Source organism: Cebus imitator, unplaced genomic scaffold, assembly GCF_001604975.1.
Source record: "Cebus imitator isolate Cc_AM_T3 unplaced genomic scaffold, Cebus_imitator-1.0 Scaffold256, whole genome shotgun sequence".
Taxonomy (NCBI): domain Eukaryota; kingdom Metazoa; phylum Chordata; class Mammalia; order Primates; family Cebidae; genus Cebus; species Cebus imitator.
The window spans coordinates 1,571,251-1,598,100 of record NW_016107571.1 but is presented as its reverse complement, the minus strand read 5'-3'; the positions used below and the strand labels follow the sequence as shown (position 1 = coordinate 1,598,100).

The following is a 26,850-nucleotide window of genomic DNA, read 5'->3' as shown; positions in this document are numbered from 1 at the left end:
AGACAAAGGGATCCCGCCCTAGAGAGGAGGTTGCTTCATCCTCTCCTGAGCTGCCTGGAACTGGGCTCTGGGTGAATGGGGGGAGGGGGTTTCCCGGGCTCCGAGGGGTTAACCCGCGCGGGGTTACACGTGACGTGGATGGTTCCAGCATTAAGTCAGAAGCGCGGCCCCCTCCCCTGCCCCCCGCCCCCAGCCCCCCGCGGCGCGCGCCGCTCCCGGGGGCTCCGCGCCCCCGCGCCCAGGTCCCTCCCTCTTGGCTGGCGCTCACAGGCCGCGCGGGCAGCGCAAGCCCCGGAGCCCCGGAGGCCTGTGCGCCCGGAGCCGGCATGGACCCCGAGCACTGCGCGCCCTTCCGCGTAGGGCCTGCACCCGGCCCCTATGCGGCCTCGGGGGACCAGCCTCCGGGCCCGCAGGGAACCCCCGCCGCTGCGCCTCACCTGCACCCCGCGCCGCCCCGCGGCCCGGGGCTGACCCGCTTTCTGGGCTGCGGGCCCCTGGAGCCCTACCTCCCAGAGCCGGCCAAGCCGCCCGCCAAGTACCTGCAGGACCTCGGGCCCGGCTTGGCGCTCAACGGCGGCCACTTCTACGAGGGCCCCGCGGAAGGTAACGCGTGGCGCCGGGCGTAGCGCGCAGCCCGACCCTCTCTCCTTCTTCCCTACCCGGGCCACCCGGGCCTTCCTGCTTATCTTTCCCGCTCGCCTACTTCTTAACTTTTGCGCCTCTAGCCTTTCGCCACAGCTCCCACGGAAGCCGGGTCGGCGCTGGCCCGGGCCAGGCAAAGGCCGGTGCGGTGCGGGAGGGTGAACTGCGGTTCCTCGGCGGCGGGAATGGGAGGCGGGAGGTCGAGGAAAGTGGAGTGGCGACGGCTCGGGGTCCATTGGGGGCCCGGAAGCAGCCGGACCTGGGAAGGAGAGATCATGCTCTGCCGAAGCTGAACTGGAACCGCTACAGACCCTGAAGCCTAGACCCGACCGAGGGCTGGAGAGCCACACTGAGTTCTGACGCAGAAGCGCGGCTTTTGTGTCTGGCGCCCTTTGAGGGCCCCGAGGCTGGGCCTCGACCTAGAATGGCCAAATCCGGCTCGGCTGGGGACTGCGGCCTGGCCTTGGCCCACCTCTCCTCCCCGGGCCTAGCCTCCACAGGAAGGGCGCTGCCTGTGCGGCAGACTGGCACGATCTGGCCGCGACTAGTAGCGCAGTGCCGCTGCTGTCCTCAAGACGGAATAACTGTATTCTTATTTCTCAGACTAAGCTGGCTTCCCTGCCATTATGCACGATGATAGACGCCCTTCCCGCAGTCTTGGCTTCCCGCGCTGGATCATCAGTGCTGGCAGTCAGAAGCAGCCCTAGGCAGCCTAACTCCCAGGCGTCGCGAGCTCGCGGGCCGATGCCCTGTGCTAAGGCCAGCTGGACCGCGCCGGCATCCGAGAATGCGCCTGAAGGCAGCGGCCTAGCAGGCTGATCGGCAGGTCAGCTGCACCCGCTGACCTGTAAGGCGCCTCGGCGCCGGCACCGCACCCACCGATTCTGCGCGGCCACATCCCGCAGCCTAGGCCCAGAGCTGGATCATCCGAGAGCCGCTGCCGCCGCCCGGCTGGCGCCTCGCGGGCCTCCACGGAGTGGCCTGGCATCTCCGGCTTTCACCCAGCTGGGGCGGTGGGAATGTGTAGGAGAGGGCGGGGAGGTGTGTGGGGGTCAACGGAGGAAATGAACGAGTCCTCGGAGCTTCGTGTCTGTGCCCTTTGAAAGAGGCTCTCCTGATAAAAACCACAGTTGGGACTTAATGAGAAGCAGTTGGCCTGGCTCCTCTGATCCCAGCCAGACGGCAGCGGCCGCACAGCGCGGTGAGCACCTCCAGAGACAGGTACCCGGTCTGGCTCAGCACTCCGTGTCGGGCAGGAGCCACCCCACTGGGCCCACGTCCCTGCTAGGCGCGCCGCATCTGGCACCGACAGCTCGGGCGCCTGGACCACTCCGGTACCGCGCGACTGCCGAGAGCGCTGGTGCGGAACGAGCGACCAGGAGGATCCCAGCACCCTGGAATCCGACGGCAAGGGTGTTCTTGACAACGAAATACTGAGAAAGAAAACCAAAGAAAGCGAACAACAACCAAGAAAAGAGAAAGGGAAATTGAACAAAACAACGGAGAGCGCGGCGAGAGCGAGAGATAAATGGCAGTCGGCGAGCTGGGATGACCTGAAAGGAATAAATGAAGAACGAACGAAAAAAAAAGCAGAAGCAAGATCGAACAAAACCAGTAAATAGAGAAGGGGGAAAGGACAAAGAGGGAGGGAGCCGACAAAAGAAAAAGGAACGTGTTTAAAGAGTGGAATATATCAAAATGAGAACAAAGGGGTAAGAAAATTAACGATTTCAGTTGAGCAGAGGACAGGCCAAACGAAAGGGAGGCACCAGGGTGCGAGCGGAGCCTGGGAGAGAACCTGGCGGACGCTCGCCTCCCCGGCGCTCTGGCCAGTGCTCGACGGGCGGCGGTCAGCGTCCCTGCGGCAGAGCGGACCTCGCTGCGGCGCGCCGTGGAGCCCCGCAGCTGGGGAAGATCAGCCCCCAGGGTCGCGCAGCCTATTTGGTGAGAAGTGGCGGGCGAAGAGGGAGCCCGCCTTATTTCCCGGCTTTTAAAATAACCGGCTCGGAGCGTTTTCAGTCCACACCAGTGAGCGCGCAGCTGCGCCCCATCTGCGGTGCGATCTTTTACGAGGCTGGGCAGTTGCGCGCCCCAAAGCCTGGCGCACCTCGCTCCTTTCCCGCCGCTGTCCGCCGCCCGCGCCCCGGCCTGCCCTTTGCTGAGAGCGCCCAGCCCTGCTCTGAACCGAGGCCGCGTGCTGGCGGTGCCTGCCACTCTTGCGTCCTCCGCTCTTGGCTAGTCTGCCCCCGAGTTTGGCTCTGACGTCGAAACACGCCCTCGGGAAGCGACTCCTACTAGAGTTTTGCCCGCTGGTGCGGAACGAGCAGCCGCTGAGGCTCTGAGCCAGATGACCCAGCCGACCGCCAATGTCCAGGAGAGTCCCAAGTTCTTAGACCCGGGCTGAGGCCTCTGGGCCAAGGCTGAGAAACCTCCAAGACAGGCACCGAAGCCTCACTGGGGTCCTGTCCACGGCATTTATGTCCACCCTGACTTTGGGTCTTCGGCGGGAGCTGCAGGAGCCTGGGCCTCAGTGAGCTTTGCCGGTCGGTAGCTTAGCGACCCCACAGTGGCCAGAGGAAACAGTGCGGCGCGGAACAAGGCTGTAGCGAAAGGTGAAAGACGAGGCTGGTCCTACGGTCTCAATGGATGCCTTCTTTGGGGCAGTGGGGCCCTTGGGCCTGCAGCGGTGCCGCTTCCTGGCTGCAGAGTAGCTTAGAAGCAGCCGCTGGTAGGGGCTCCGGCATGCCTCCGACTGAGGGGTGCTCAGGGGTGCCGCAGGCCTGAGAGCTGGGTCAGGGACAGAGAGCTCCTTTACTACTTAAAAGGCTCCTGGCTTTCACGCCCAACAGCTGCTGCTATGGTCCTGCGGTTATACAGGCGGAAGACACCCCAGCACAGAGTCTCTGGCTGTCTCCAACCTGAGTACACTGCCTTAACCACCCAGTGTCTGGATCAGGTGCAGTGACTCCTCTGCACAGCCCATACACACCTGAGATGTGCCCCGTCTTCAACAGAGCAGCCCTCTCTCCTTTACAATCTTACGCGCAAACTGCTGGCTGCCATTCCTGGCCTGTCTTTCCTGGCTTCTGCCCTCCATTTTTCCCAGTTCTATCCCTTTCCTCTTTTGGGCCTTGCTCCTCAGGAGGCTACTCTGTGTTCTCTGAGGAGTGCCCTTCTCTCCCAAAGAGGGGGGATGCCACCCTCCCTCTGGTGCCCTCCAGGTAGATCAAGGAGGTTTCAGGGCAATGACAAGAGAGAGCAGTTCTGTGGTCCCTTGGGAGGGCTGTAGACTGGGCAGGCTTGGCCTCTTCTTTGGGGAAGCTGTTCTGAGAAGTCCTACTGCACTTTCATCCCTTGTCCCTGGCAGCTTGGCTCAAGGTCAGGAAGGCAAGTCCCAGGGCCCCCGATCTGGTCACTTCCCCCGGGCAGGTCCTATTGAGACAGACACTGAGAGTCCAAGAGGCAAATGAGCAAGCCCCAGGGCTTTGGAGAGCCTCTGCTGGGGTGTCAGTAGTCTTGAACCCCAGCCCTGAGCTACCCTCACCCCTTTTCTGCTTGGAATCCAGCAGAGCCGCCCTACAAACCCAAGACACCAAGACTTTTCCTTCTCAGGCTGAACATTTCCATGGCCTGCTGTGTGTGTATGTATGTGTATGGGTGGTGGTGGGGTCCCCTTTCAGCGTCCCTGGTCTTCCTGATCATTTTCAATTATTTGGTTCAACTTCTGTGAGTCTTCCTTCCTAAGCTTCTATCAAATGCAACTGCCCCTAAACCCGAAATGTGCTGGCCAAGAATGGAAGTCAGGGACTAGAACACTTTCTCCCTGTGCTCCACCCGAGTTGTGGAGCCGTGGTGCTGGGCTGTAGCTGTGGGCTACCTGTGTACAGGCTGGGCATGGTCCAAGGCTAGGTAGGCCCTGCCTGACCCTCCTAGTCCTCCAGGACACACACTCGGAGCTTATTTCATGGCCTGGGTAGTCCTGGAAAGTCACTGACCACCTTCCAGCTGAAAGGGACCCTGCCTGATTTGTCCTTCACAGTGCAGACAGGGACTCATCACACCCAGATCCTGAGAGGCCCGTTTCTCCAGTCCCATCCTCCCCAGCTACAGCTGTGATCCCCAGCACCAAGTCCTGGGAAGAAACTGCATCTTGTGCCAGCTAGCTGGGTCTCCTCAGAGCCAGGCCTCCACTGGAGATGGGCCCAGAGCCAGGGAAGAGGGTGTGTGAGTCAGTGGGGCGTCTTTGTGGCGTCTCATCTGCCATCCCAGTGGACTGTTGAGGAGGGATTTCATGGGGACACTGCTGGGGGTCCTCACCAGAGGGAGAGGGCGTGGGCAATCACGGTGGCCTATTTTTCACCACATTCTGACTGTTGATCTGCTGTGGTAAGGCTCCGCCAAGCTTCCAGAGTGAAGGTTAGCACGTCAGAGTGGGGCTGCTAGAAACTGTTCCCAGTCTGCAATCTAGTCCTTCCCTGCCTGTTAAACACAGGCAATGGGAGAGCAGTCAGAAACTCCTGGGGTGGGCGGGGGGGGGGCAGTGATGGGAACGATGGGAACAGGGAGCTGTGCCCCGTTGTGACACTGGTCCCCACTCTCCTTCTCTGAGAGCGTCAGCTCTGTTTCTCTATTGCTGGAGCTTAGGTCCTTGCAGACACCACAATGTTAGGAGGAATGGAGGGCAGCAATCCCTCTGGAAGCTTCTTTGTCCCATCTTGCCCTTCATACACCAGAGCTGGGGAATTTGATATTGACCTGAGACCTGGGACTCAGAGAATAAAGCTCAGCCAGACCAGCCAAAGGTGGTCTGAGCACCCACGTCCACTGCCTGCCTGGCCCTGGGAACAGAGGCATGGGCCTAAGGGTCTGGGAACCAAGGCCTGCAGTCAGGAACAAGAAAGCACTTTCTGGCAGGGGCGGGACCTTTATCCTCACCACCCCATCCTCACCCCCACACTCTTCCCCCATTCTTGGCCTTGCCAGGGTGGTGGTCCTGCTGTGGCGCCAGTCCTGTCACGTCCCTGTGGAACGCACCACCACAGAGCACTTCCCCGAAATGAACCCTACTCTGGCCCCAGCAGATCCGCCCAGACCACAGAGCACATAGTTCCCCAGGGCCCCCTCCCCAGCTGGAGGCTCAGCAGGCAGGCCTCTAAATGCCAGGCTCCCATGGAGGGTGGCCGCTGGGAGGAAGGGAAGGGAAAGGAAGGGGGAGGCGGAGACTGAGGCGTCAATGTTCTTCCCCCTCCCTCCATTCCAATCCACAAAAGCCCCTGGTTCTGTTGCCATCCTCCTTTTTGTGTTCTCCATTGCAGCTGAAGAGAAGGCCTCCAAAGCTGCCAGCTTCCCCCAGCTACCCTTGGACTGCCGAGGGGGCCCCAGAGAGGGTCCCTCTAATTTGCAACCCTCCCCAGGCCCCTGCCTGGCCAGCCTGCGTCTTCCTCTTTCCCCGGGACACCCTGACTCCATGGAGTTGGCCAAGAACAAGAGCAAGAAGCGCCGTAACCGCACGACCTTCAGCACGTTCCAGCTGGAGGAGCTGGAGAAGGTCTTCCAGAAAACCCACTATCCTGATGTGTATGCCCGGGAACAGCTGGCTTTGCGCACAGACCTGACCGAGGCCCGGGTACAGGTGAGGGCATGGCAGGGATGGGGGTCTCTAGCTGCCTCTACCACCCACACAGTGACCAGATCCTGGAAGGGCTGAGAGAGGTGGGCGCTGGTCCCTCCCAGAGCTACCTTTTCCAGGGGCCTGCCCCAGCCTGCCCCTCCTGGACTCACCCTCATGCCCAGCTCTGCTGCAGCCACAGGCTTTTCTGGCCCATATTGAGGCTTATGCCTGGTATGAGGGCGATGGCCTCTGGAGCCATCACCTGTATGGGAGTCCTAGCTCCGCCACTTACTGGAGGTTATTTGGAGTGTGTTATGGAATCTCTGTCTGTTTCCCAGTTCAGGAAAAGGGAATGATGGGACTGGCTGCGTAGGGACTATCTTGAGGATCACAGAGATGGCCAGGTTTTTGAAGCAGCGAAGTGCTAAACACACATCAGGGCTGCTCCTGAGGTGGCTGCCTAGAACGGAAGGGTCCCTGTCTAGAGGTCTAAGGGTCAGTAACTCAAATTTGTCAGTCCCTGCCAGCGCTCAGACCCTGGCTGGGAAAGGCTGGCTGGGAGCCCTTCCCCCACCTAACAAACTCCCCAGGGGAGATCAGGCACCAGGGCTTCCCAGAAGGGCCATGGCCCCCAATGTTTTACATCAGGGAAGCCCAGCCTGTGGGTGGGTAAATGCTGAGAAGAGAGGAAAGGAAGGGAAGCCCATGTCCAAGCATGTTGGAAGTGACAAAGCACATGAAGGTGGCAAGCAGGCTGGGGATGGGGAAGGAGTTTCGGTAAGAGTCTGGCCCAAGAGGAAGATGGCCGTTCACTGGCTTGCACTGAACTGGCTGGATCATAGCAGGCTTCCCGATGTCAAGCAGGAGGCACTGGGAGGGGTAGGTTGGAGCTCTGGGGAAAGGCGAGGAAGTGACCCCTTAGGCAGAGGAGTCTGTCTCTCACCATGGAGGAGACTTGGCAGGGACAAAGCTCATGCTCTCCCACCCTGCATGGGGCCCTTCCAGAGACTCTTTGTGAAGGCACTAGGGCAGAAGACAGTCCTGGCAGGATACAGGGACTGGCAGGCCAGTCTGTAAAGAGGCCAGCTGTCAACCAACAGAGAAGGCCCTATAGCTGCATCCAACATAGGATCAGAGAGGCTTGAGCTGTTTCCCCTTCTCTGCTGGGTCCTCCTGCCTTCCAGGTGGCAGCCAAAACAGACTTCCAGGACTGTCCCCCAAGGCTCCCTAAGGGCTGAGGTCATCAGGGCAAGAGGCACAGCATTCAAGATAACCCCAGATGATATAAGCCATGGGAATCAGGACCATGGAGTCACCTAGGCAGGCCTCTAGGGTGGGGTCTAACCAGCTCTTCCCGAAGTGTTTGAGGGAAGTGGAGAGCACTTCCTCTGCTCCTCCCCTAGGCCTTTTCAACCTGAGAGGCTGCAGGAGTAGCCATGAGGCCCCCAGCCCTAGCCTAGAAGCTTCCCAAAGGATGGAGACCCTAGAGTAGGAATGTTTTCTCTGGCAGGAGCATGAAACCCACCCAGACACCCTGCCCCATGGAGAGGAAGAATGAGGCACCAGGCAACTCAGAGGGCAGGTCCAGAGCCCAGGGGAGGCCTACAGTGGGATCCCCAGGGGAGAATGAGTGATGACAGAAGAGGGAATGCCAGTAGCCAGATTCACTGGCTCCAGGCTCCTTTATCCTTCGACACGGGAGGGAGAGCAGAAAGGAAATCCAGGCGGCTGGGCAGGTTGGGGAGGCCTTTCCCTGACCTTGCTACAGGCCTGCTCTGTTACTCTGTTATCTTGGCAACCTGGGAGGTAGGGGGACGAGGTATACACAGCCCGTTCACTGTTGGTGCCTCACCTGCCTGCATGTATAGGAATGACCTATACATGGGGCAGGGAGCCTGAGGGGCTGGGGTGGGATTTCTCATCTCAGACGGGGTGGATGGATTACTGACACACACACAGCTGCTTCTGTTGTGACTCCTAGCTAGATATCCCTGGAAAGCAGGGGTTGTTTTTTGTTTGGTTGGTTTTGTTTTAACATTGCTAAATTTAGCTTAGAGCCTAGCAAGTAAATATTCATTAAATGATAGAAATACAAAACATAAATACCAATACATAGAAATGTAACAGCCACAGCACATATACCAAACAAATTCATCACAGATATGTACACAGATGTGCACAACACACAGATGCGCCACCCCTATCTGCCAAGGACTGACAAATAAGTGAGAGAAGGGCCGGGTGCGGTGGCTCATGCCTGTAATCCCAGCACTTTGGGAGGCCGAGGCAGGTGGATCACAAGGTCAAGAGATCGAGACCATCCTGGTCAACATGGTGAAACCCCGTCTCTACTAAAAATACAACAAATCAGCTGGGCATGGTGGCACGTGCCTGTAATCCCAGCTACTCAGGAGGTTGAGGCAGGAGAATTGCCTGAACCCAGGAGGCGGAGGCTGTGGTGAGCTGAGATCGCGCCATTGCACTCCAGCCTGGGTAACAAGAGCGAAACTCTGTCTCAAAAAAATAAATAAATAAAATAAGTGAGAGAAACAGATTCCAAAACAGATCATGGTAATGGAATGGGGTGAGTACAAAGAGGTGTCCTGGGAGTCTTGGAAGTCCTGTGGAGGATGTCCAGCGTGGATGTATGTGTTGAGGGGATGAGTAGCCCAGGAAGAGAAAACCTAAGCAAAGGATGGAAGGAGCAAGACAGAGAGTGTTTCAGGAGAGCTAGGCGGGAGCTTGGGAGGCAACCAGGAAGAACCGAATGTGTTTGCCTGGCAGGACATGAGGCTCTGCAGAGAGCCAGGAGCCTTGTTAGGAATCTGTGCTCTGGACCAAGGTCTCCAGGGAGTCACTGAGGGTTTAAATAGGACCCTGACTGAACAGAAATGTCTAAGATTCCTCGGATGCTATGAGGTGGGTAGCTTGGAAAAGGAGATGAGGCAGGGAGACCAGAAATCCAACACATGTGCACAGTATACCCAGGAAGTGCCTAGGGCCCCTGAGACCAACAGACCCCCCACCACAACACCCTTACTAGACACAGCCAGGCTGGAGGACCAGAGTGACTCGGCTAGGGAGTGAGAGCTGGAGGTCCATGGGACCAATTAACCCGCTTGGGGCTTGGGCCTCTCCCAGGCCTCCTCCCAGGCTTCCCTGGCCCCAAGAACAGTACAGATTAACAGCCGAGATCCTCCATCCTGGAGCCAGCCGCCCATCCCACAAGAGGACACAGCCATCAACTCTCTCTCTAGCAGGCTCCTCTCCTCAGGGCTGCCCCATCACCCCCTCAAACCCCACAACCTGCCTCCAGGTCTGGTTCCAGAACCGCAGAGCCAAGTGGCGGAAGCGCGAGCGTTATGGGAAGATCCAAGAGGGGCGGAACCCCTTCACGGCTGCCTATGACATCTCTGTGCTGCCCCACGCTGACAGTCACCCTCAGGTAAGACCCCAGCCCTATCTGAGTCGGGACCTGGCAGGGTCACCAAAAAGAATATGAGCTCTCGCCTGAAGAGACCTAGAGAGCATCAGCGTTCTGTATGACAGTGAAAACGTCACTTAACTTCCTCCTCTGCAAATCGGGGCTCTTGCCTGGCTCATGAATGATGAATCCAAAACACAAAGGAATCAAAGAAGAAAATCTCCTTTTGAGAACAGTGGCAGGAGCCTCCTGAGATGTCACTGCCAATGTTGGGGGCAAGAGGGGGTAGACCTAAGCCAAGTGGAGGTTTCCTGGAAAGTTTCTGGGGCCCCAAGGACAGAGAAAGCCCCTGGGTAAGGAAGTCAGCTGAGGCTACCGGCTCATGGGCCTTCTTTCCCCTCTCTTTTCAGCTGCAGAACTCCCTGTGGGCCGGTCCAGGATCTGGGAGCCCTGGGGGCCCCTGCCTTGTGTCTCCAGAGGGCATCCCCTCACCATGCATGTCTCCATATTCCCACCCCCATGGGAGTGTGGCTGGCTTCATGGGGGTGCCAGCCTCCTCTGCAGCTCACCCTGGCATCTACTCCCTCCACAGCTTTCCCCCCACCCTGGGGTGCCACAGCTTTGAGCCCTCCTCAGACGGCGACTACAAGTCTCCAAGCCTCGTCTCGCTCAGGGTAAAGCCCAAGGAGCCACCCGGCCTTCTGAACTGGACCACGTGATCGGTCACACGGACCTGTAGACTGAGCTGCCCACTTCCTTTTCCATTCCCAGCCACTCCCAGCCCACCCCTGCCTGGACATCAGGGAGGAAGCACCTCTGCCTCCAAGCCCCAGGTTCTGGAGGCCTGGGAGAGCAGCTGCCACTGTCAGCCCTCAGCAGGGAACATGTTACAGGGTCTTTTCTCTTAGAATAATGTGGGGCTGGCTAGGAGAAGGGGCTTCAAAGCAGGTAGGACTCTTCCTACCACAAACTGAGCCCCCTCACCCAAACTCTGGGCTGGAGGCAGGGAGACACTGCCTTGCTTCCTCCAGCTTTGTCCAAGTCCATTGTCATCTCTCCAGCTCAGACAGCTTACTTGTAAGGCTCCTCGTTCAGGGAACCCAGGAAAATAGGAGGAGAAGGGCGCCAAGTGGACTGGAGTAGCTCTTCATGATGAGACAGGAAACCACAAAGGGGGTCTCTGATGATGGCGTGGAGTCAGCCCTGCTTCCCCTCCCCACCAGCAGGGGTGCACTGGTATCTGCCACTAAGGAGGGCCTGAAGGCCAAGGTCAGCATAGAAGGCAACTGGCGCCCCGTGCAGTGGCTCGCGCCTGTAATCCCAGCACTTTGGGAAGCTGAGGCGGGTGGATCACGAGGTCAAGAGATCGAGACCAGTCTGGCTAACATGGCGAAACCCCTGTCTCTACAAAAAATGCAAACATTAGCTAGGTGTGGTGGCCCACACCTGTAATCCCAGCTACTTGGGGGGCTGAGACAGGAGAATTGCTTGAACCCGGGAGGTAGAGGTTGCAGTGAGCCGAGATCACTCCACTGCACTCCAGCCTGGTGAGAGAGCAAGATTCCATCTCAAAAAAAAAAAAAAAGAAAAAAAAGGCACCTGGCTCCCCAGCTCCAGCCGCCCTCACTCCCACCCTGTGCCTGCACTCCCAACATGCCATGCAGTCATCTTCCCCTGCAAGGGGGGCAGAAATTCCACCAAAACCACCACATATTTGGAATCTCTTCCATGGGACCAGCCCAGAGCTATGCCATGGAACCCATATTGGATGTTGGTCAGAATAAAACAGAGTTCCACACACTAAGATCCCAATTCCCATTTTTGTAAAGACAGTTGAAAGAAAGAAGGGAGAAAGGAAGGAAAGGGAAGGAAGGAAGGAAGGAAAAAAAAATGCTGCCCAGAATTCTAATAAGGGTGGTGGTGGTGTTTTTATACCAGGTGACTGTCCACCCCCCAGAGCTTGGTACTTGGTTGCTTTGGGGCTGGTCTGCATCCAGGATGCAGGCTGGGCCAGGAGCCCTGAGGGGCCAGTGAGGAAGGGGAAGGTGGTCCTGCAGCAGAGCCCTCAAGGGAGAAAAGCTCAGCTCTAGGGCTGGGCTCATATGGCAGGGAAAACTGAGGGTGGGAAGGGCAGCAAAAATGCTGAAATAACTGTGGCTAAACTACAGTGGATGGGAGGTAGAATGGAAGAACGGGGTGCCCATTGAGGTTCTGCGCTCCCCATGGGCGGACCCCAGAGTGGTGGGATTGGGGTGGCTTCCTTCCAGACGCCCCAGGAACATGTCTGAGCTGTGGGGCAGAGACAAAAGCCAGAACTCTTTCTTGTGGTTTCAGAGAATTACCCATTCTATCCTTCATCCCCACTTTCCGCCTTATCTCCGAAGCCTGGAAGGCAGGAAAAAGGTCTGGCCCTCCCACCCTCCCAGTAAACACAACCACATTGCTCAGAAGAATTCAGCTTCAGCCAGCAGCCCAGCCACCCCCACCCCATGCCTCATCTTTCAGGCACAGAGAAACACAAGCCCACAAAGACACATCAGGGCTGAGCTGATTCCAGGGGAGGGGGTGAGTCCCCCACCAGATCATATTTCTCAGCCAAGACAGTCGCATGTATCCCCAAAGGAGTCTGTGCCTTCCCTCCCTTCCTTCCCCTTCCCTGTATACAAGGGTCTGGCTTTTGGTGATTTCTTTCCTCTCTGTCCTGTTGCTAGCTCTGAGGTCCAGGTGTGAGCCCTGTGTCCAGGAGGGGACCCAGCAGAAAGAGAATCAGGGCAGGAAGGAGAGACATCTCTGCCTGCCACTGATGAACAGAATCTCCTTCACCTGGCTAGGCAGTAATGAAATTGGGGCTCAAGCCTACCTTTCTGACTCCAGGGCTCACACCACTGTATGAGAAGTCTCTTTATCCAAGAAGTGATCAGCAAAGTTCTGGACCTTCTTCCCCACAGTCAGAGAGATGTAGACAGTAGTTTCTTCTACAAACATTTTAGAGTACCAACTCAGCCTGGCATTGTGCTGGGTGCCAGAGATAGAGCAATGGGCAAAAACATGATCCTTTCTCTCTCAAGAAGGCTTAGAAAAATGGAGGGAGGGAAGAGGAAAGGATGCGTAAAAACTCAAAGAAACCAGAGGTGGGAAGAGACAGACAGGAGAAAAAACACACTTGAGTCAGAGATCAATAAAGCAAGAGTGGGAGAGGCTGGCAGAGGCCAAGAGGGAACCCATGGTGCAGTGGGAGGCTGCTAGGGGAGGGCACAGGGAGGCCAGAGACTGGCTACTGGCTCTCATCCAGGGGCATCTGCCTACAGCTCATATTTTTCTGTCCAGTGACAGCTAAATGAAGAGAAAGCTAACTTTACAACCGCCCACTTCACACATAATGAATATGAATGGGCATCCCGGAGCCTGTTCCGTGGGATCGTCTGTGAGCTGACAGGTCCTCCTACTGACTGGGCCATCCCAGCCAGCCTGTCCCCTGACTAGGGCATGAGCAGCCCTTCCACCTGCTTCTCATTAGCTATGTCCCTCCTCCTCCTCCACGCCCCTAAGACACAGCCCCCAAAATCTCCAGATACCCCTGCCTTCAGCCTCACTCTAGAGGTGACCTCAGACCTCTGCCTAGGCCAGTGGTTCCCTAAGGTCAGGCCTGTGCTCTGATCACTCCTTCTGGGAAAGGAAAGGGGAAGTGGCCCATCCTGAAATCCTAGCTCCCTTTGCTGAGGCTCCTGTCTCCCCCAGAGAAGATGCCAGAGCCTTAAATCTTGGTCCTGGCAGGAACATGGACACCAGCTCAGGATTGGAGGACCACAGCCAGGGGCCCATCAGTCCAGGCTTCCCACCTCAGTCAGCAGGTGGAAATGCTTCTCATACGTGGCATTCAATCCTCCTTCCTCACGTCTCCCATCTACACTTCAGCCTGAATTACAACCCCAAAGTGCAGACCCTCTGCAGCTCCAGACAGGAAGTCTAGCACGGCCAGGAACTGGGAAGACCATAACATTTCCTTTATCCAGCAGAGGAAAGACATACCTTGCCCCTGTCCAAGCCTCCTCCACAGGCTCATTCTAACCATTTTCCCCTGGAGGGTGGTAAGCATGAGGCATCAGTTGTCAGAACCCTTGCTCCTGATGCCAGAGCCCCCTTCCTTCCCACTTAGTGACTGCCGGCTCCCCCAGCAATCTCTCCTCCAATAGTAAGAGGCTGGGACCAGTAGGACCTGTGGTGGGCCCTTCAGACCTCTATTACCTATAATACTATTGCTTTTCCTTGCTCTTCTGGCTGGGTCTCCATCAACTGTGAGCTCAAGAGAAGTGAGAGAGCATGGTATCCTAGTCACCTGGAAATCCAGGGCATCTAGCACAGGGCCTGGCCCCAGCAGGCCTTCAAGGGGTGATGGCAGGTTGCTGAAAGAGTAGCTGACTCTTCCGAGACGCCTCTGGATTCAGAGCAGCGAGCTAGGTCCAGGGGCTTTAAGGAGGCCTAAGACATGGTTCTGGTCCTTGAAGGGGATTTCTGTCTTCTAGGGAACACAGGAATTGTGTGCAAATTCATAGAAGGTTAAAGTTGGAGGGGCCACTGCCAAGTCTAAGAACTGCTACCATTTATTGTCATCCCTTGTCAGCCAGATATATAGGCTCATTTCCATGATCTTACTCAGCCCACGCAAGAGGACTATTATTAAACCAGTTTTTACAGATGAGCCAACTGAGGCTTGGAGCTTGACTAGCTCAAGCTCCCTCAGTGAGTGAAGGTCAGAGCCCAGTTGAAAGTCAGGACTGTCTCACTCCCAGAGAATGCACCTCCCTTGTTTGACAGCCAGCAGCCTGAGGCTCACTATGCCAAGTGCCAAATGAATGTAACAGCTACTCTCTGAGAAGTCAGCTCATCGAGGACAGACAGGAAGTCAGCCTCCTGGGAGATGAGCCTAACAGGTACAGAAGGGGCAGCCAACACAAGAGTTCTCTGGGACCCAGAAGAGAAAGAAATGTAGGCTCAGACTGAAAAGAAAAAAAAGATGGCAGCAACAGCCAAGTTACCCTTAGGAGGGCACAGTCAGGGCACACCAGAGGCTAGGCCAAGGCCAAACTTGAGTGGCCCAGGTAGGATCTAAAGCAATGGACATTTGCCATGAATCTTCCATGCCAGGGACCACACTAGAACAATTGTAAGTATTGGCTGTGGTGCATAAGTGAGCAAATGAATGCATGAGTGTTAAGTGCTGGGGTATGACAATGATGAATTTAGCAGACTGTGAGGGAGTGGAAAACGCGTATGCTGAGACAGAGGCCTGGGTTTGAATCCTGGCTCTAGCCTATATATGATCTTGGGCAAGTTCTTTACCCTTTCTGTGCCAGTTTTCTCCTGTGCAAAACAGGGATTAAAATGGCATGTATCTTTCAGGATATTACAAGGAATATGTAAGATATTATACATCAAGTGGTTAGAACGCTGGCTGGCACATAGTAAGTCCTCAGTATTTGCTGGTTGTGTAGAAAATAAGCCTTCAAGAAGCCTGGTACCTACTTGGCGCCCCATAAGTAGTAACTCTTATGATTAACAAGGGACAACTCCCATCCTTAGAGTGATACTACCTCAGATTAATCTGTCCCTCTGGATTGAAAGAGCAGTGGACCCTGAGCCTACTTAGCAATAAACAACCTTTTATGTAACTCAGTCATTTACAAAGGGTCTTCATGTACTCTGCCCATTTCATGACCCAGATGAGATTTTAAAAGCCACAAAAACGGGGTGGCTCCAAAAGACATTTCTGTACAAAGACCTGACTTCAAATGGCCACCTGCCACTAACACACTCTGTGGCTGTGAAAAGCCCCTTCCTCTCCCTAGGCTGGCTCCTGGGCCTCTAGCTGAAGGGATTCACCTGCCCAGGCTTTACGGCCCTTCCAGCTTTGACAGTCCTGCATTCTCTTTTGCAGGTCAGAGGAAAGACAGCCCTCTGAAGACGCAGGCTCAGTGACTCAGGCTTCATGGGGAGAGTAAGAATGTGAAAATCCATCTCTCCCAAACTGACATCTCAAGGACACATATTTCCTATCAGTCCTTGCAAGAAATCGCCAAAAATCCATCATGCACAGAAATTGTGTCAGTTCCCTTGTCCTGTGCAAGTTACTTTGGGACAAAGGGCCCATCAGTCACAGGGACTTCCCATCTCACAGACTGTGAGCACCAGGAGTCCACTGCTTCCTTTCACCCCTGCTGTCCCTAACCATGCTGGCACATCAAAATACCTGTCCTGAGGCTCAGTAGGTCCCAGGCCAGGCAGGCACTGAACAGAAGACCCAACAAAAGGGAGATTCTCCCCAGAACACTGTTTCCTTTACAAGTCAAGACCCCTTGGAGATTTAAGAACCCATAAAACAACTGCCTACAGGTAAAATAAGAGCTTCCAGGAATTCTAAAATGGAAATAGTCCTTTCACCAGCATTGAAACAGTAATATCTTCTGAGGCAGACACAATCAGGAGTCTAGAGACCGGAGTGTAGGCTCCAGGTGTCTGTCCACTGACACCTACTACAAAGATTTTCCTTGCTTTTCTCTCGCCCACAGTGGGGTCCTCGGCCCTCCAACTCTGTTTCCTACCATGCCCCTGACTCCTGATGGTCTGCTTCCTAGGCTCCGAGCACTTAAGTTTCCGCTCAGTCCCAACCACCTGCCCCAGGGAGGGCCTAGAGCGGCTGATCCCCTTGCTTTCACCTAGCCCCTCCCTCCCTAGCACTGACACTGGTTTGACTGAGGCCAGCTCAGGGATGTGATCCAGAGAAACCTGGGGCTCCTACTGAAATTCCAGCAAACCCAGGAGCTCAGGACAATTCATCAATAGAGTAACCTAGTGCTCTGGAGTTGGACAAGAGCAATCCCAGATTACTGTGGAGTTAACTTACACTGGATAAATGCCAACTCCCCCTCCTCTTCCCTCAGGATGGGAGTGGCCGGGAGCTTGGCAAAGACAAGCGGTGACCAGCAATACTGGAGGAAAAAAGACACTTTCTAGACCTGGAGGAGATAGGAAGAGGCCATATTTCCTGCAGACAAGCCAAGGGGAATTATTTTTCTTCTTTTTAATGTAAACAGAATACACAAACACATTAAAAACCCCAACATGACATAGGAGAATACACACAGAATTATATATAGATATTTACAAGCCCTCGAAAGCCAAAAGGAAAAATGGCCCCTCTGGTTAAGGGAAGCTTCTCTTCCTATCTCATCCCTGTCCAAAATCAAAGTGCTGAGGCAGCTGCAGGAGCCTCTGCAATTACTTCTGGATATAACGTATGTAGCAGGAGGCTGGAATGACATCAGAAACCCCCCACCCCCACTCCAGAACACAACCAAAATACTGACTTTCTGGCCCTGGCCCTAATCCTAAACCCTCCCCCTTTGCAAGCTGACAAAGCAAGGATTTGTGTGTCTTGGGAGGCGTCAGCTTGACCCCTGAAATTCAGATGCACTGCAGAGGGGTTTTCCCATCCCACTCCAGCTTTCCCAGCCTTGGTCTGATTGTGAAATGAGCCAAAGCCGACCATGTCCAAGAGAGGAGGGTGGAGGAAGTAAAGGAAGAATGGATCCCAGGCAGAGATGACTACATCGGAGCAGGAACCTGGGAACTAACGGGAGGTCAAGCTGGGCTCACCAAAGCCCAGGACAGACTGTGGAGGACACAGTGGGGCTGTGCTGCCACCTGGAGGGGAATGGGAGCACTGCAGCAATGAACTAGGACAGTACTGCAAGTACCTTGAGATCATCCTTTCTTTCGGTTTCAATCCCCTAACCAACAGCCTCACTGCAGCAGCTCTTCCCAGGAAATGGGCTTGGAGAAGACCTCCCTTTCTAACCACAAGTCATAGTTCATCTGAAAGTCCTCAGGGAGGTCCACCCGTTGGCCCAGGACACTCTGCAGGCAGTTGTCCACTGGCAGGAAGTCAGGGTTGCTGTGGGCCCGGTCATAGCGCCGGGCATTGAAGCGTTCAATGTTGGCACGGAGGGCACACTCCTCTGCCTGGAAGTCCCAAGGCCGGGCATCAAGATCTGAGACAAAGCAGGAAGAACACAGTTAGGAGCCAAGCCCTGTAGCAGCTCCTTATGGATTCACTGCAGCTCAGGGGCCTGGCTAGGAATGTTGAGTGTCAATTAGGAGCAGGACACCTCCGAGTTCATCCTCAGAAAGATGACAGGAATTCCTTCCTAGATCCAAAGGAGAGTCAAGGACAAGCAGAAATGCCAGAGGTACTGAGAAGGAGGCTTATACTGTACAGATTATGTAGACCCAGAGAGGGAGAGCCATGTGTACAATACATTTCTGTCTAACTGGCATTCTCCCTGGCTCTCTGGGGTCAGAGGCAGGAGCCTGGAGATACTCTCATTTGCTCATTCTCTCCCAACTCCCCGACCAGGTACTGCGTGCCACCATGGGCCTGCATACATTCACAGGGCATTGGGAGTGCAGACACAGTCATTTAGCCATGGTGCTATATTCCAGGAGCACAAGAACGCAACAACACACACACAGAGCAGCCCAGGTGGGCAGGGGAGATACTGCGGACAGAAGGAGAGCGCCTGCAGAGCTAGCAGTGGGAGCCACATGGCTCATGTGCCAGGACCAAGCACTTCTTGTGCCTGGAGTCCTAGGTATGATGGAGGCTGGGCTGACAGCAGGGAACAAGGCTGAAAAGGAAACTGGGTCAGATTGCAGAGGAGGAGAATGAAAAACGACGAGTGAGCCTCACATGCCCTGTCTAAGAGATTAATTCTAATTCTAAGGGAAATAGGAAGCTAATGAAGGATTTTACTCAGGGCAGTAACAGCACAGGATCTGTATGTTGAAAAGATTCACTAGGGGGCTGGGTGCAGTGGCTCACACCTATAATCCCAACCCTTTGGGAGGCCAAGGCTGATAGATCCCTTGAACCCAGGAGTTCAAGACCACCCTGAGAAGGCACAGCGGCTCATGCCTGTAATCCCAGCACTGTGGAAGGCTGAGGCGGGTGGATCACTTGAGGCCAGGAACTTGAGACCATCCTGGCCAACATGGTGAAACCCCGTCTCTATAACAAATCCAAAAATTAGCTGGACGAGGTGGCGTCCAGTTGTAGTCCCAGCTACTTGAAAGGCTGAGGTGGGAGAATTGCTTAAACTTGGGCGGTGGAGGTTGCAGTGAGCTGAGATCGTGCCACTGACTCCAGCCTGGGCGACAGAATCTCTATCTAAAAAAAAAAAAAAAGTCCACCCTGGGCAACATGGTAAAACCCTGTCTCTACAAAAAAGATACAATTAGCTGGGCATAATGGCAAGTGCCTGTGGTCCCAGCTACGTGGGATGCTAAGGCAGAAGGATCACTTTAGCCCAGAAGGCAGAGGTTGTGGTGAGCTGAGATCACACTCCAGGCTGGGCAACAGAGTGAGACCCTATCTTTAAAACAAAAAATTAAAGTAAAAAAGAATCACTAGGGAAATCTGAGGCACTGATGGAGGGGAAGGAACTGGAGGCAGGGAAGCCAGTCAGGAACTATAAGAGTTTAGGTGGCCAAAATGGGGGTGAAAAGAGGGGACAAAGTCTTATAACAATTTCTAGAAAATGAATGACTTGGAGGGACAGGGAGAGATGGGGCATAATCAGAGATGCCAAGCCTGGGTAGCTTCCCAAAGTCCTTCCTAGAGTGCCTATCCTGATGCTGCAAAAGCAGGAGCTGGGCTCCTTCCTGTTCCTTGGTGGGAAGCTCAGGGCAGAGAAGTGCCTGAGTACCATGGGCAGGGACTGAAAGATGTCACCTTTCCCGACACACCCCCACCCCGATCTGGCTGAGTGCCGAGCCTCACCATTGCCGTATGCCCAGTCGTCGTTCAGCCGATGCCGCACCTTCTGGTAGATGGCAGACATGGTCTTCATGTTGCTCTTTCGCCACTGCCGCCCCAAGTATTTGGTCTGCACCTTGAGCAACTTCAGCACATAGAGCTGCATCATGGCTTGTTTCACCTTAAGGGCCCGCTTCAAGATGGGGGCTGACTTGAACACCACCAGCATCTAGGAAGGGAAATAAGAAAGCAGCCCAAGTTGAGGACAGAAATAAATGCATATGCCCGGGTCACACTGCTGCTTAACCCTCTGGAAGTTATGGGCAGGGTGACAAACCATCCCAGTTCCCCTTGGACTGAAGGGTTTCCTGATACATAGGACTTTAAATGCTAAAACTGGTAGAGTTCCAGGCTAACCAGAATGGTTAGTCACCCTAACTATGGGTCACTTTGGAATCTGAAGCAAGCTATGGATTCTTTCCAGAAACATTCCTGTGTACACAGACACATAGTATCAGAGGATTAAGGACCTCCTCACCCCAAAGGCATCCAGACCCAGAGTCAAGGAGGATTCTCACAACCCTGGTTATGTTACCCATCAAGATTAAGACGACGTGGAAAAAGCTCTTCTGTAAGTGTAGATTTGTTTCAGTGTATGGCTGAGCCTCTTCCAGCTTCCAGTTCATCTCATCAAGAACTGGGAATTAGCCCTTAAAATGCAAGGATATGGCTACAGCAAAGTTAAGGGAAAAGGCACAGCGAGCTCCGCCCAGGGGACTCCCTGCTCCCAGCGTGTAATGCAACACTTCTTTGAGCTCCAAGTTCCAAGCCTGCTGACTGCACTGACTCACTTACCATTGTCCTTGAATGCTTCCACTTTGTCAGTTTGTTCAAGATCCGAAGCAGATTGATACAAGAAAAGAGGTTTCTCCAGCAAAACTGGTTACTGTCACCTGCTTCCTGCAGGGAAAATCCAGGAACAATCAGCCCTCATGGCTGCAGTGTTTGCAGCACTCTCTAAAAGTCACTCACACATGATCTCAGGATAGCTGGGCCTCCAGGCCTCTTCCAGGAACTCCCTGCTCTCAGAGCAGCCTGGGGACTCCATCCCAGAAGTTGTCAGGGGACTAGGGCAAGAGGGAAGCTCCCTAGACTTTTCCTGCAGGAAACATGAACCATGATACTGGGAGCTGTGGCCTCAGGCTGCCCCCAGAGCTCCTACTGATGAGTCCAGTGTCTGGGGAGAGAAGCACTCTATAGTGAGCTCTGGATCAGCAGCCCCTGAAGACCACACTCCCTAACTAATCCCTGAATCCAAATCTCTCTGCTCTGCAAGGGCCCTCCTCCTGGCCCTTCTGTATACGTACAGTGCTTTCAAAGCTGGGTACTCCACAGTGACCTCACCTGTGGGAGACACCTCTATTCCTGTGGTGTTGGGGGAGGCAGGCTCTCTACCCACTGACCCTGGTGCCAAAGGAACCGCTGAGGAGAGCCCAGCCACTCACCAGACTCTCTGCAGTCAGCTCTGGCAGCTCATGCACCACGCAGTGAGGGTAATCCAGGACAGAAATGCTGCAGAGGCGAGAGGACCCAGGTACCCACCATGAGCAAAGGCCCAGGGCCTGGCGGAGCAGCCGTGCCTGAGCCAGTTCCCAGCTTTCCTCCCTCACTTGTTGGAGCAGAAGCAGGAATCTACCTGGTCTGTCCCACCTCTTTCCCAGTTTCCCCAGCTATAAGATGAGGAAATATCTGCTACAAGAAAACTTGTAAGGCACCCCTGCAGCCAGAGACCAGCTTGTTGATCTTGTAAGGGGCAGAGACCTTCAAATCTTTCCCCACAGCAATGAATGTGGGGCGGGGGAGGAGATCGCTCAGGGCAACTAATTTATGCCAAGCCTTTCTGGAGACAGGTCTGGCCGGCGCCCTGTGGTACATCACACCGGTGAGCAAGTAATGTCAAGTACAGCTGGCACCAGGCCAACAGCAGGGGCTGAGTCAGCAGGCACAGCACTACAGGGCACATGGCGGAGATCCTTAGAGACAGCAAGCAGCCCATAGTCTAAAAAAAAAAAAAAAAAAAGTACAGAGGGGACAAGAAAGTACTAGATCCCGGGATGAAAACCCTCCTGCCCAGGCACGACCAAGTCACCTGGGGCAGGAATAGCCAGACTCAGATTTGACACACTGGGCTCTCCACAGGCAGGGGTCATGTCTCATTGATCTTTGTGTCCTGATGCCTAGCACAGTGCTGGATTGTAGATTCTGGGAAAATGTTAGCTGAATGGACGCAGGGGGAAATAGCAGCTGGGAACTCTGCTGTCTGACCATACCCACCCCTTCATGGACCCTGGTCCTCATCACCTGTTCTTGGCGGTGATGTAGGACATGATGTTTTGATTGAAGAACTTTAGGATCAAAGGAATGCAGTTGGCAAACACCAGGTGCTGGGCCATGTATTCAAACTGAAGCCAACAGAAAAAAAAATAGTGTACCCCTTGTGAACTTGCCCTCTTTCCTCGAGGGATGAAAGGCCTTGGTTGGAGGGCCATGTCTTAGAACATTCATGCAGAGTTCAAATGGGGTCAAAGGCCAAGGCCCCTGTTCTTGGGGGCTGGAGGGGCAGCAGCGTCTGAGGCCCCAGCCCACAGGATGGGAGGGAAAGCCCTGAGGGTACCTGGTAGACATGGTTCAGCTTAAAGTGCTTGAGCAGCAGCAGCAGGACAGCAGAAATGGCCTTAACAATGACCTCTTTGTGGCGGTTCACATCCACCCCCAGCTTCATGCTCTGCAACACTGTGGTGCTAGAAACATAATTGCCTGGGTGAGCCGCCAGTATGTTTAGTACCTCCTTTCCAGGTGCCCACAACAAAGATGGACTCCAGAGCCTCCCTGGGCAGACTCCCACCTCCCCACTCACGCCATGGTCAGCCCAGAGCTCCCTACCCACCTCCCAAGCAATGTAGCCTGGCACAATTTATTCCTTCCCCGTGATGCCCTCAAATACATTCTTAGTCTGTTTCTCCGCCTTTCCTCCAAAAATGAACTTCTTCTCCTTTCCAAGATCTCCCCTAAGCTTCTGCTACCTGAGTTCCCCAAACTGTGTTTTGTGGAATACCAGGATATTGACAAGTTTCATGCAATGGAAAAGGGTTTTGGAGTCAGATAAATTTAGGAAGCACTGAGTGACATCGGTTTCTTAATTCAGGACTTCTCATTGTACATCTTTATAAGAGGAATTCCTCTTTCTAAGAGAAATCTATGAATCAGATATATTGTATTTGACTCTAGAACCTTCTTTCCTTTTTTCTCTAGAACCATCATCACATGTGGCCTAGTGTTCCTGCAATTCTCCCTCTGGTATTAGCCAATCCCTGCTGCCTCCCTCACCTGGCCATCACTGCTACACTCCAGGGCCACAACCAGGGCTGGGTGGCCCTGGCAGGCAGAAGAGCAGGTCAAGGCTCAGGTCCTTCCCAAAGTAGAACATGATCTCAATTGTACTCACATGAAAGAGAGGAGTACAGGGCCCCGGGCAAAAGAACTCTGAAGAATCTCACTCTGTTGCCCTGAGACACTTGCTAGCATTCTGCAGGCCTGCTCACTGGCAGAAAGGGAAGGCTTTACACCTGGTGTAGGTTCAGCTGTTGCTGGACAAACTAACCCTCCTCATCCTGGGTGTCCCGATCACACAGCTGGAGAGGGGTGCTTTGGGGAATGTCCAGTGTGGCCCCATTCATTTTATAGAGGAGGAAATGACTTTCCCCAATTCACTCAGGAGTTCGCTCAGTGGCAGAATCTACAATAGAATCCAGGCCAACTGGACCAAGCCACCTCTCCAACCAGCGAAACTCTTTAATATAGTAGTTTCCTTTTTTTGAGTCAAAAATACCTACATTTGACCTGCAGAGAAGCTGGGCCAACAACAAACAACCTAATAAAATGAAAACGTTTGCCCTTCCCCATCTATCTGCTGCCCCCCGCTCCATTCACAGAACATTACTCACGGCATCTCCTCAGGCAAGACATCTGCTAAGATGTTGATTGAGTCTGTTTTGGCTTTTGAGGTGGGTGCTGCAGCCAACAGGATCTTCAGGAGGGCAATCTGGGAAGAGCAGACCCTTCAGACACAGGTCTGAGAGCCCAGGGCCAAAATTAAGCCCTGAGCAGTCCTCCTGTTGGTCCAAAGGTGGCAGGAAGAGGGCAGGGCCCACTCTAAGGCTAGTGTAGTGGGAGGGTCCCACGGCAGGCGCCACTCACCATATACTGAGGCAAGCTGGGGAGCAAGCCTTGGTAGAGGGTTTCTGCAGGGACTTGCTCAACTTCTTCTTCTCCCTTTTAACATAATGGGTGCAAGCGTAAAACCCCAGCCCAGAATACAATCTCCTGAGCCAGCTTCCTAGCTGGCTGGAGGAGAACCTGTAAACAGTGATGTACATCATGATGTTAATGATAATAGCAAACCCTGAACACACAGAATGTGTCAAGCATTTTACTTGTAATAACTCAGTTCATCCTTATAACCCTATGACGGTCTTAGTATTCCTATTTTACAGACAAGGAAATAAAACATAGGGAGACTCTCTAACTTGCCTAAATTGCCATCCATGAAGCGGTGGAACCAGGGGTCAGAGGCAGGGTCCTGTCTCAGTCTGTATTCTTAACCCTGCACTAGACATGTGTCACCCTCTGCACTGGGAGGTAGGCTGGGAACTCTTTGAGTGGACAGACTGGGGCAGCTTTGTGGTCTAATCCCAGCACAATGCCTGGGAAGAGCTGGGGATCCTGGGGGGCTGAAGAGGACCCCCAACTTACCCCTGAGAGAGGGGAGCGGAGGTACTCCTCCTCCATCTGCGCCTGGACCTCTGCAATTGATGTGTACTTGTGCTGGAGGGAGAGACGTGAAAAGAGAAGCTGGGAAAACATTCTCTGGCCAAACTCCCTGCAAAAACCCCACACATGTCTTCAAACACAGTCTTCCGAAAAAGGATTCAGTCACCACAAAAATCCCTAACTAAAATCCCAAACCCAAATATTTTTCTTTTTTGAGATGAAGTCTTCCTCTGTCACCCAGGCTGGAGTGCAGTGGCGTGATCTTGGCTCACTGCAATCACCGCCTCCCAGGTTCAAGTGAGTCTCCTGCCTCAGCCTCCCAAGTAGCTGGGACTACAGGCACGCACCACCATGCCCAGCTAATGTTTGTATTTTTAGTAGAGATGGGGTTTTGCTATGTTGGCCAGGCTGGTCTTGAACTCCTGACCTCAGGATCCACCCACCTCGGCCTCTCAAAGTGCTGGGATTATAGGAGTGAGCCAGCATGCCCGGCCCCAAAATATTTTTCAAAGTGGGCACCTACCTCTTGCAACAGGGTAAGAAGCCCATAGTAGATAAGAAAAAAGTAAATTAAAGGAGGGAAAGGGGCTTTCGGATAGCAACAGTTACAGGAGAAAAACTAAATGCAAAATCAAGTACTCAAAAAGCCCAGATGCACAGAGACCACTTAGTACTACAAATTCCAAAAATATATTTCAAAAACATATAAATAGTTTCACTCCAGATAGCTGTTAGGGGAGACACCTCTTCCCCACTCCTAATGTTCTCTCCCATGTGGAGAGACAGGGGTGTGCCAAACACCCCTTGTCTCTCTCTGCCCCGTCCAGACACTCACTCCTCTCTCTCTGACTGGAGACTAAGGGAGGGGACACAGAGCAGCCTTGTCCCCACCCTTCTCTTTCCCCTTTAGAACCTGTCTGCCTGCTGAGAGCCTGTGCTCTCTTCTCCTCCCCCACCAGGCTTAGCAGGGTCTCTCTGCATTGCCTGGAACTGGTAGGTAACTCTGCCTAATTCTGGAACAATGTATTAGGATGCTACTGCTGTATTAAGCCTCACTCTCCATGGCTCTATGAGCTATAAAGTTGGCATTACAATCTCCATCTGCCTACTATTCTACTTCAACTGCCTGAGAATGTGAGCAAGGAAAAGGAGGGCTATTTATTGGGCTCCTTAGAATTCCAGCAACTGTCAAGGCCGGGCGCGGTGGCTCACACCTATAATCCCAGCACTTTGGGAGGCCAAGGCGGGCAAGTCACCTGAGGTTGGGAGTTCAAAACCAGCCTGACCAACATGGAGAAATCCCGTCTCTACTAAAAATACAAAATTAGCTAGGTGTGGTAGTGCATGTCTGTAATCCCAGCTACTCAGGAGGCAGAGGCAGAAGAGTCACTTGAATCCGGGAGGCAGAGGTTGCGGTGGGCCAAGATCACGCCATTGCACTCCAGCCTAGGCAACAAGAGCGAGACTCTCGGGGGCGGGGGGGGGAAGAATTCTAACAACTGTCAAATAATATAATCCTTTTTTTTAAAGAGTCGGGGGTCTCACTCTGTAGCCTATGCTAGAGTGCAGGGGCATGATCATAGCTCACTGTAGCCTTGATCTCCTGTGCTCAGTCAAGAGGCTGATCTCCTGCATCAGCTTCTTGAGTAGCTGGGACTACAGGCATATACCTTGGCGCCCAGTGGTCAGGTAATATAATCTTTAAAGACTTTCCAGTCAGTCCCAAAAAAAAGCTCATCTTAAACAAGTAAAACTTATAATAAAACTAGCGAAACTTATAAAAGACTGTTTGTAAGGTTATTTCAAAGTCTACCCCTGCCTCTACCCCAGGTTCCTTCAAGCAGACAACAGTCTTAAAACCCTCTCCCTACAGGCTGGTTTCGCTTGACTCACTTGGGACCCAATGAGGCCAAAAGCTCACCCAAAGCCACTCACCTGTTTCAGAGTCTTGATGCTTTCGTGGATTGGCCTGGGCAGCCCCACCACTGTGTTCGTGTCACTGGAGAATAAAGAAGGCCCTGTGTTGAGCCTTGACATCAATTCACCTGGGACCCCAAACACCAAAGGCCAGGAGAGCTCACAGCAAAAGGAACTCAGCTTCTACTCACCTGCCTAGAGTGTAACCTATAAATTTGCTGCGGCTGGACTCGAGGAACATCTCAATGTCTTTCTCTCTGTCATGCCCCCAAAGCAAGAGAGAGAAAAGGTTTTTAACAAAAGCTATTTCAAAGTGTTACAGTTAACAAAAACGTAGAACATCCAGAAAGTGTGAGGCCAGGACAAGGAAAGTCTCCTACAATTGTTTTTCTCTTTGAAAAAAGGGGAAAAAATGGAAATTTTCACAGTATTTTAATGTTTCTTATAATTTTACTGGATCAATAACCTGAAAATATATGTTAATTAGTTTATTCATAAAATTAAGGGGATACATCAAACTTAAAAACATACTTTATTCAGAAAGTATGAACAAGTTTGTCAGCAGACTTTCTTAAATATTAAAATTTTTCTTTTTCTTTTTTTTTTTTTTTTTTG

General features: G+C 53.6%; 2 protein-coding genes across 3 annotated transcripts in view; one reads left to right on the top strand and one right to left on the bottom strand.

The window, feature by feature from the left end:
- The first annotated feature begins 244 nt into the window (after window positions 1-244).
- On the top strand, window positions 245-11,036 carry ALX3 (ALX homeobox 3). The gene is made up of 4 exons (XM_017499303.2): window positions 245-603; window positions 5,958-6,274; window positions 9,570-9,698; window positions 10,088-11,036. The coding sequence occupies exons 1-4, from the start codon at window positions 327-329 to the stop codon at window positions 10,394-10,396; spliced, it is 1,032 nt and encodes a 343-aa protein (XP_017354792.1). The 5' UTR covers window positions 245-326; the 3' UTR covers window positions 10,397-11,036.
- Window positions 11,037-16,731: 5,695 nt separating this feature from the next.
- STRIP1 (striatin interacting protein 1) overlaps window positions 16,732-26,850 on the bottom strand; it is a 20,378-nt gene continuing 10,259 nt past the window's right edge. The window contains exons 11-21 of one of the 2 annotated variants that reach the window (XM_017499301.2): window positions 26,427-26,492; window positions 26,254-26,317; window positions 24,301-24,372; window positions 23,746-23,820; window positions 23,493-23,590; window positions 22,163-22,289; window positions 21,850-21,950; window positions 20,994-21,060; window positions 20,344-20,448; window positions 19,513-19,717; window positions 16,732-17,725 (exon numbers count right to left, since the gene is read on the bottom strand). In XM_017499301.2, the coding sequence (XP_017354790.1) occupies window positions 17,478-17,725; window positions 19,513-19,717; window positions 20,344-20,448; window positions 20,994-21,060; window positions 21,850-21,950; window positions 22,163-22,289; window positions 23,493-23,590; window positions 23,746-23,820; window positions 24,301-24,372; window positions 26,254-26,317; window positions 26,427-26,492 (1,228 nt within the window). In that variant the 3' untranslated portion in view covers window positions 16,732-17,477. The remainder of the gene's footprint in view (window positions 17,726-19,512; window positions 19,718-20,343; window positions 20,449-20,993; window positions 21,061-21,849; window positions 21,951-22,162; window positions 22,290-23,492; window positions 23,591-23,745; window positions 23,821-24,300; window positions 24,373-26,253; window positions 26,318-26,426; window positions 26,493-26,850) is intronic. The other variant, XM_017499302.2, reaches the window with a different exon arrangement.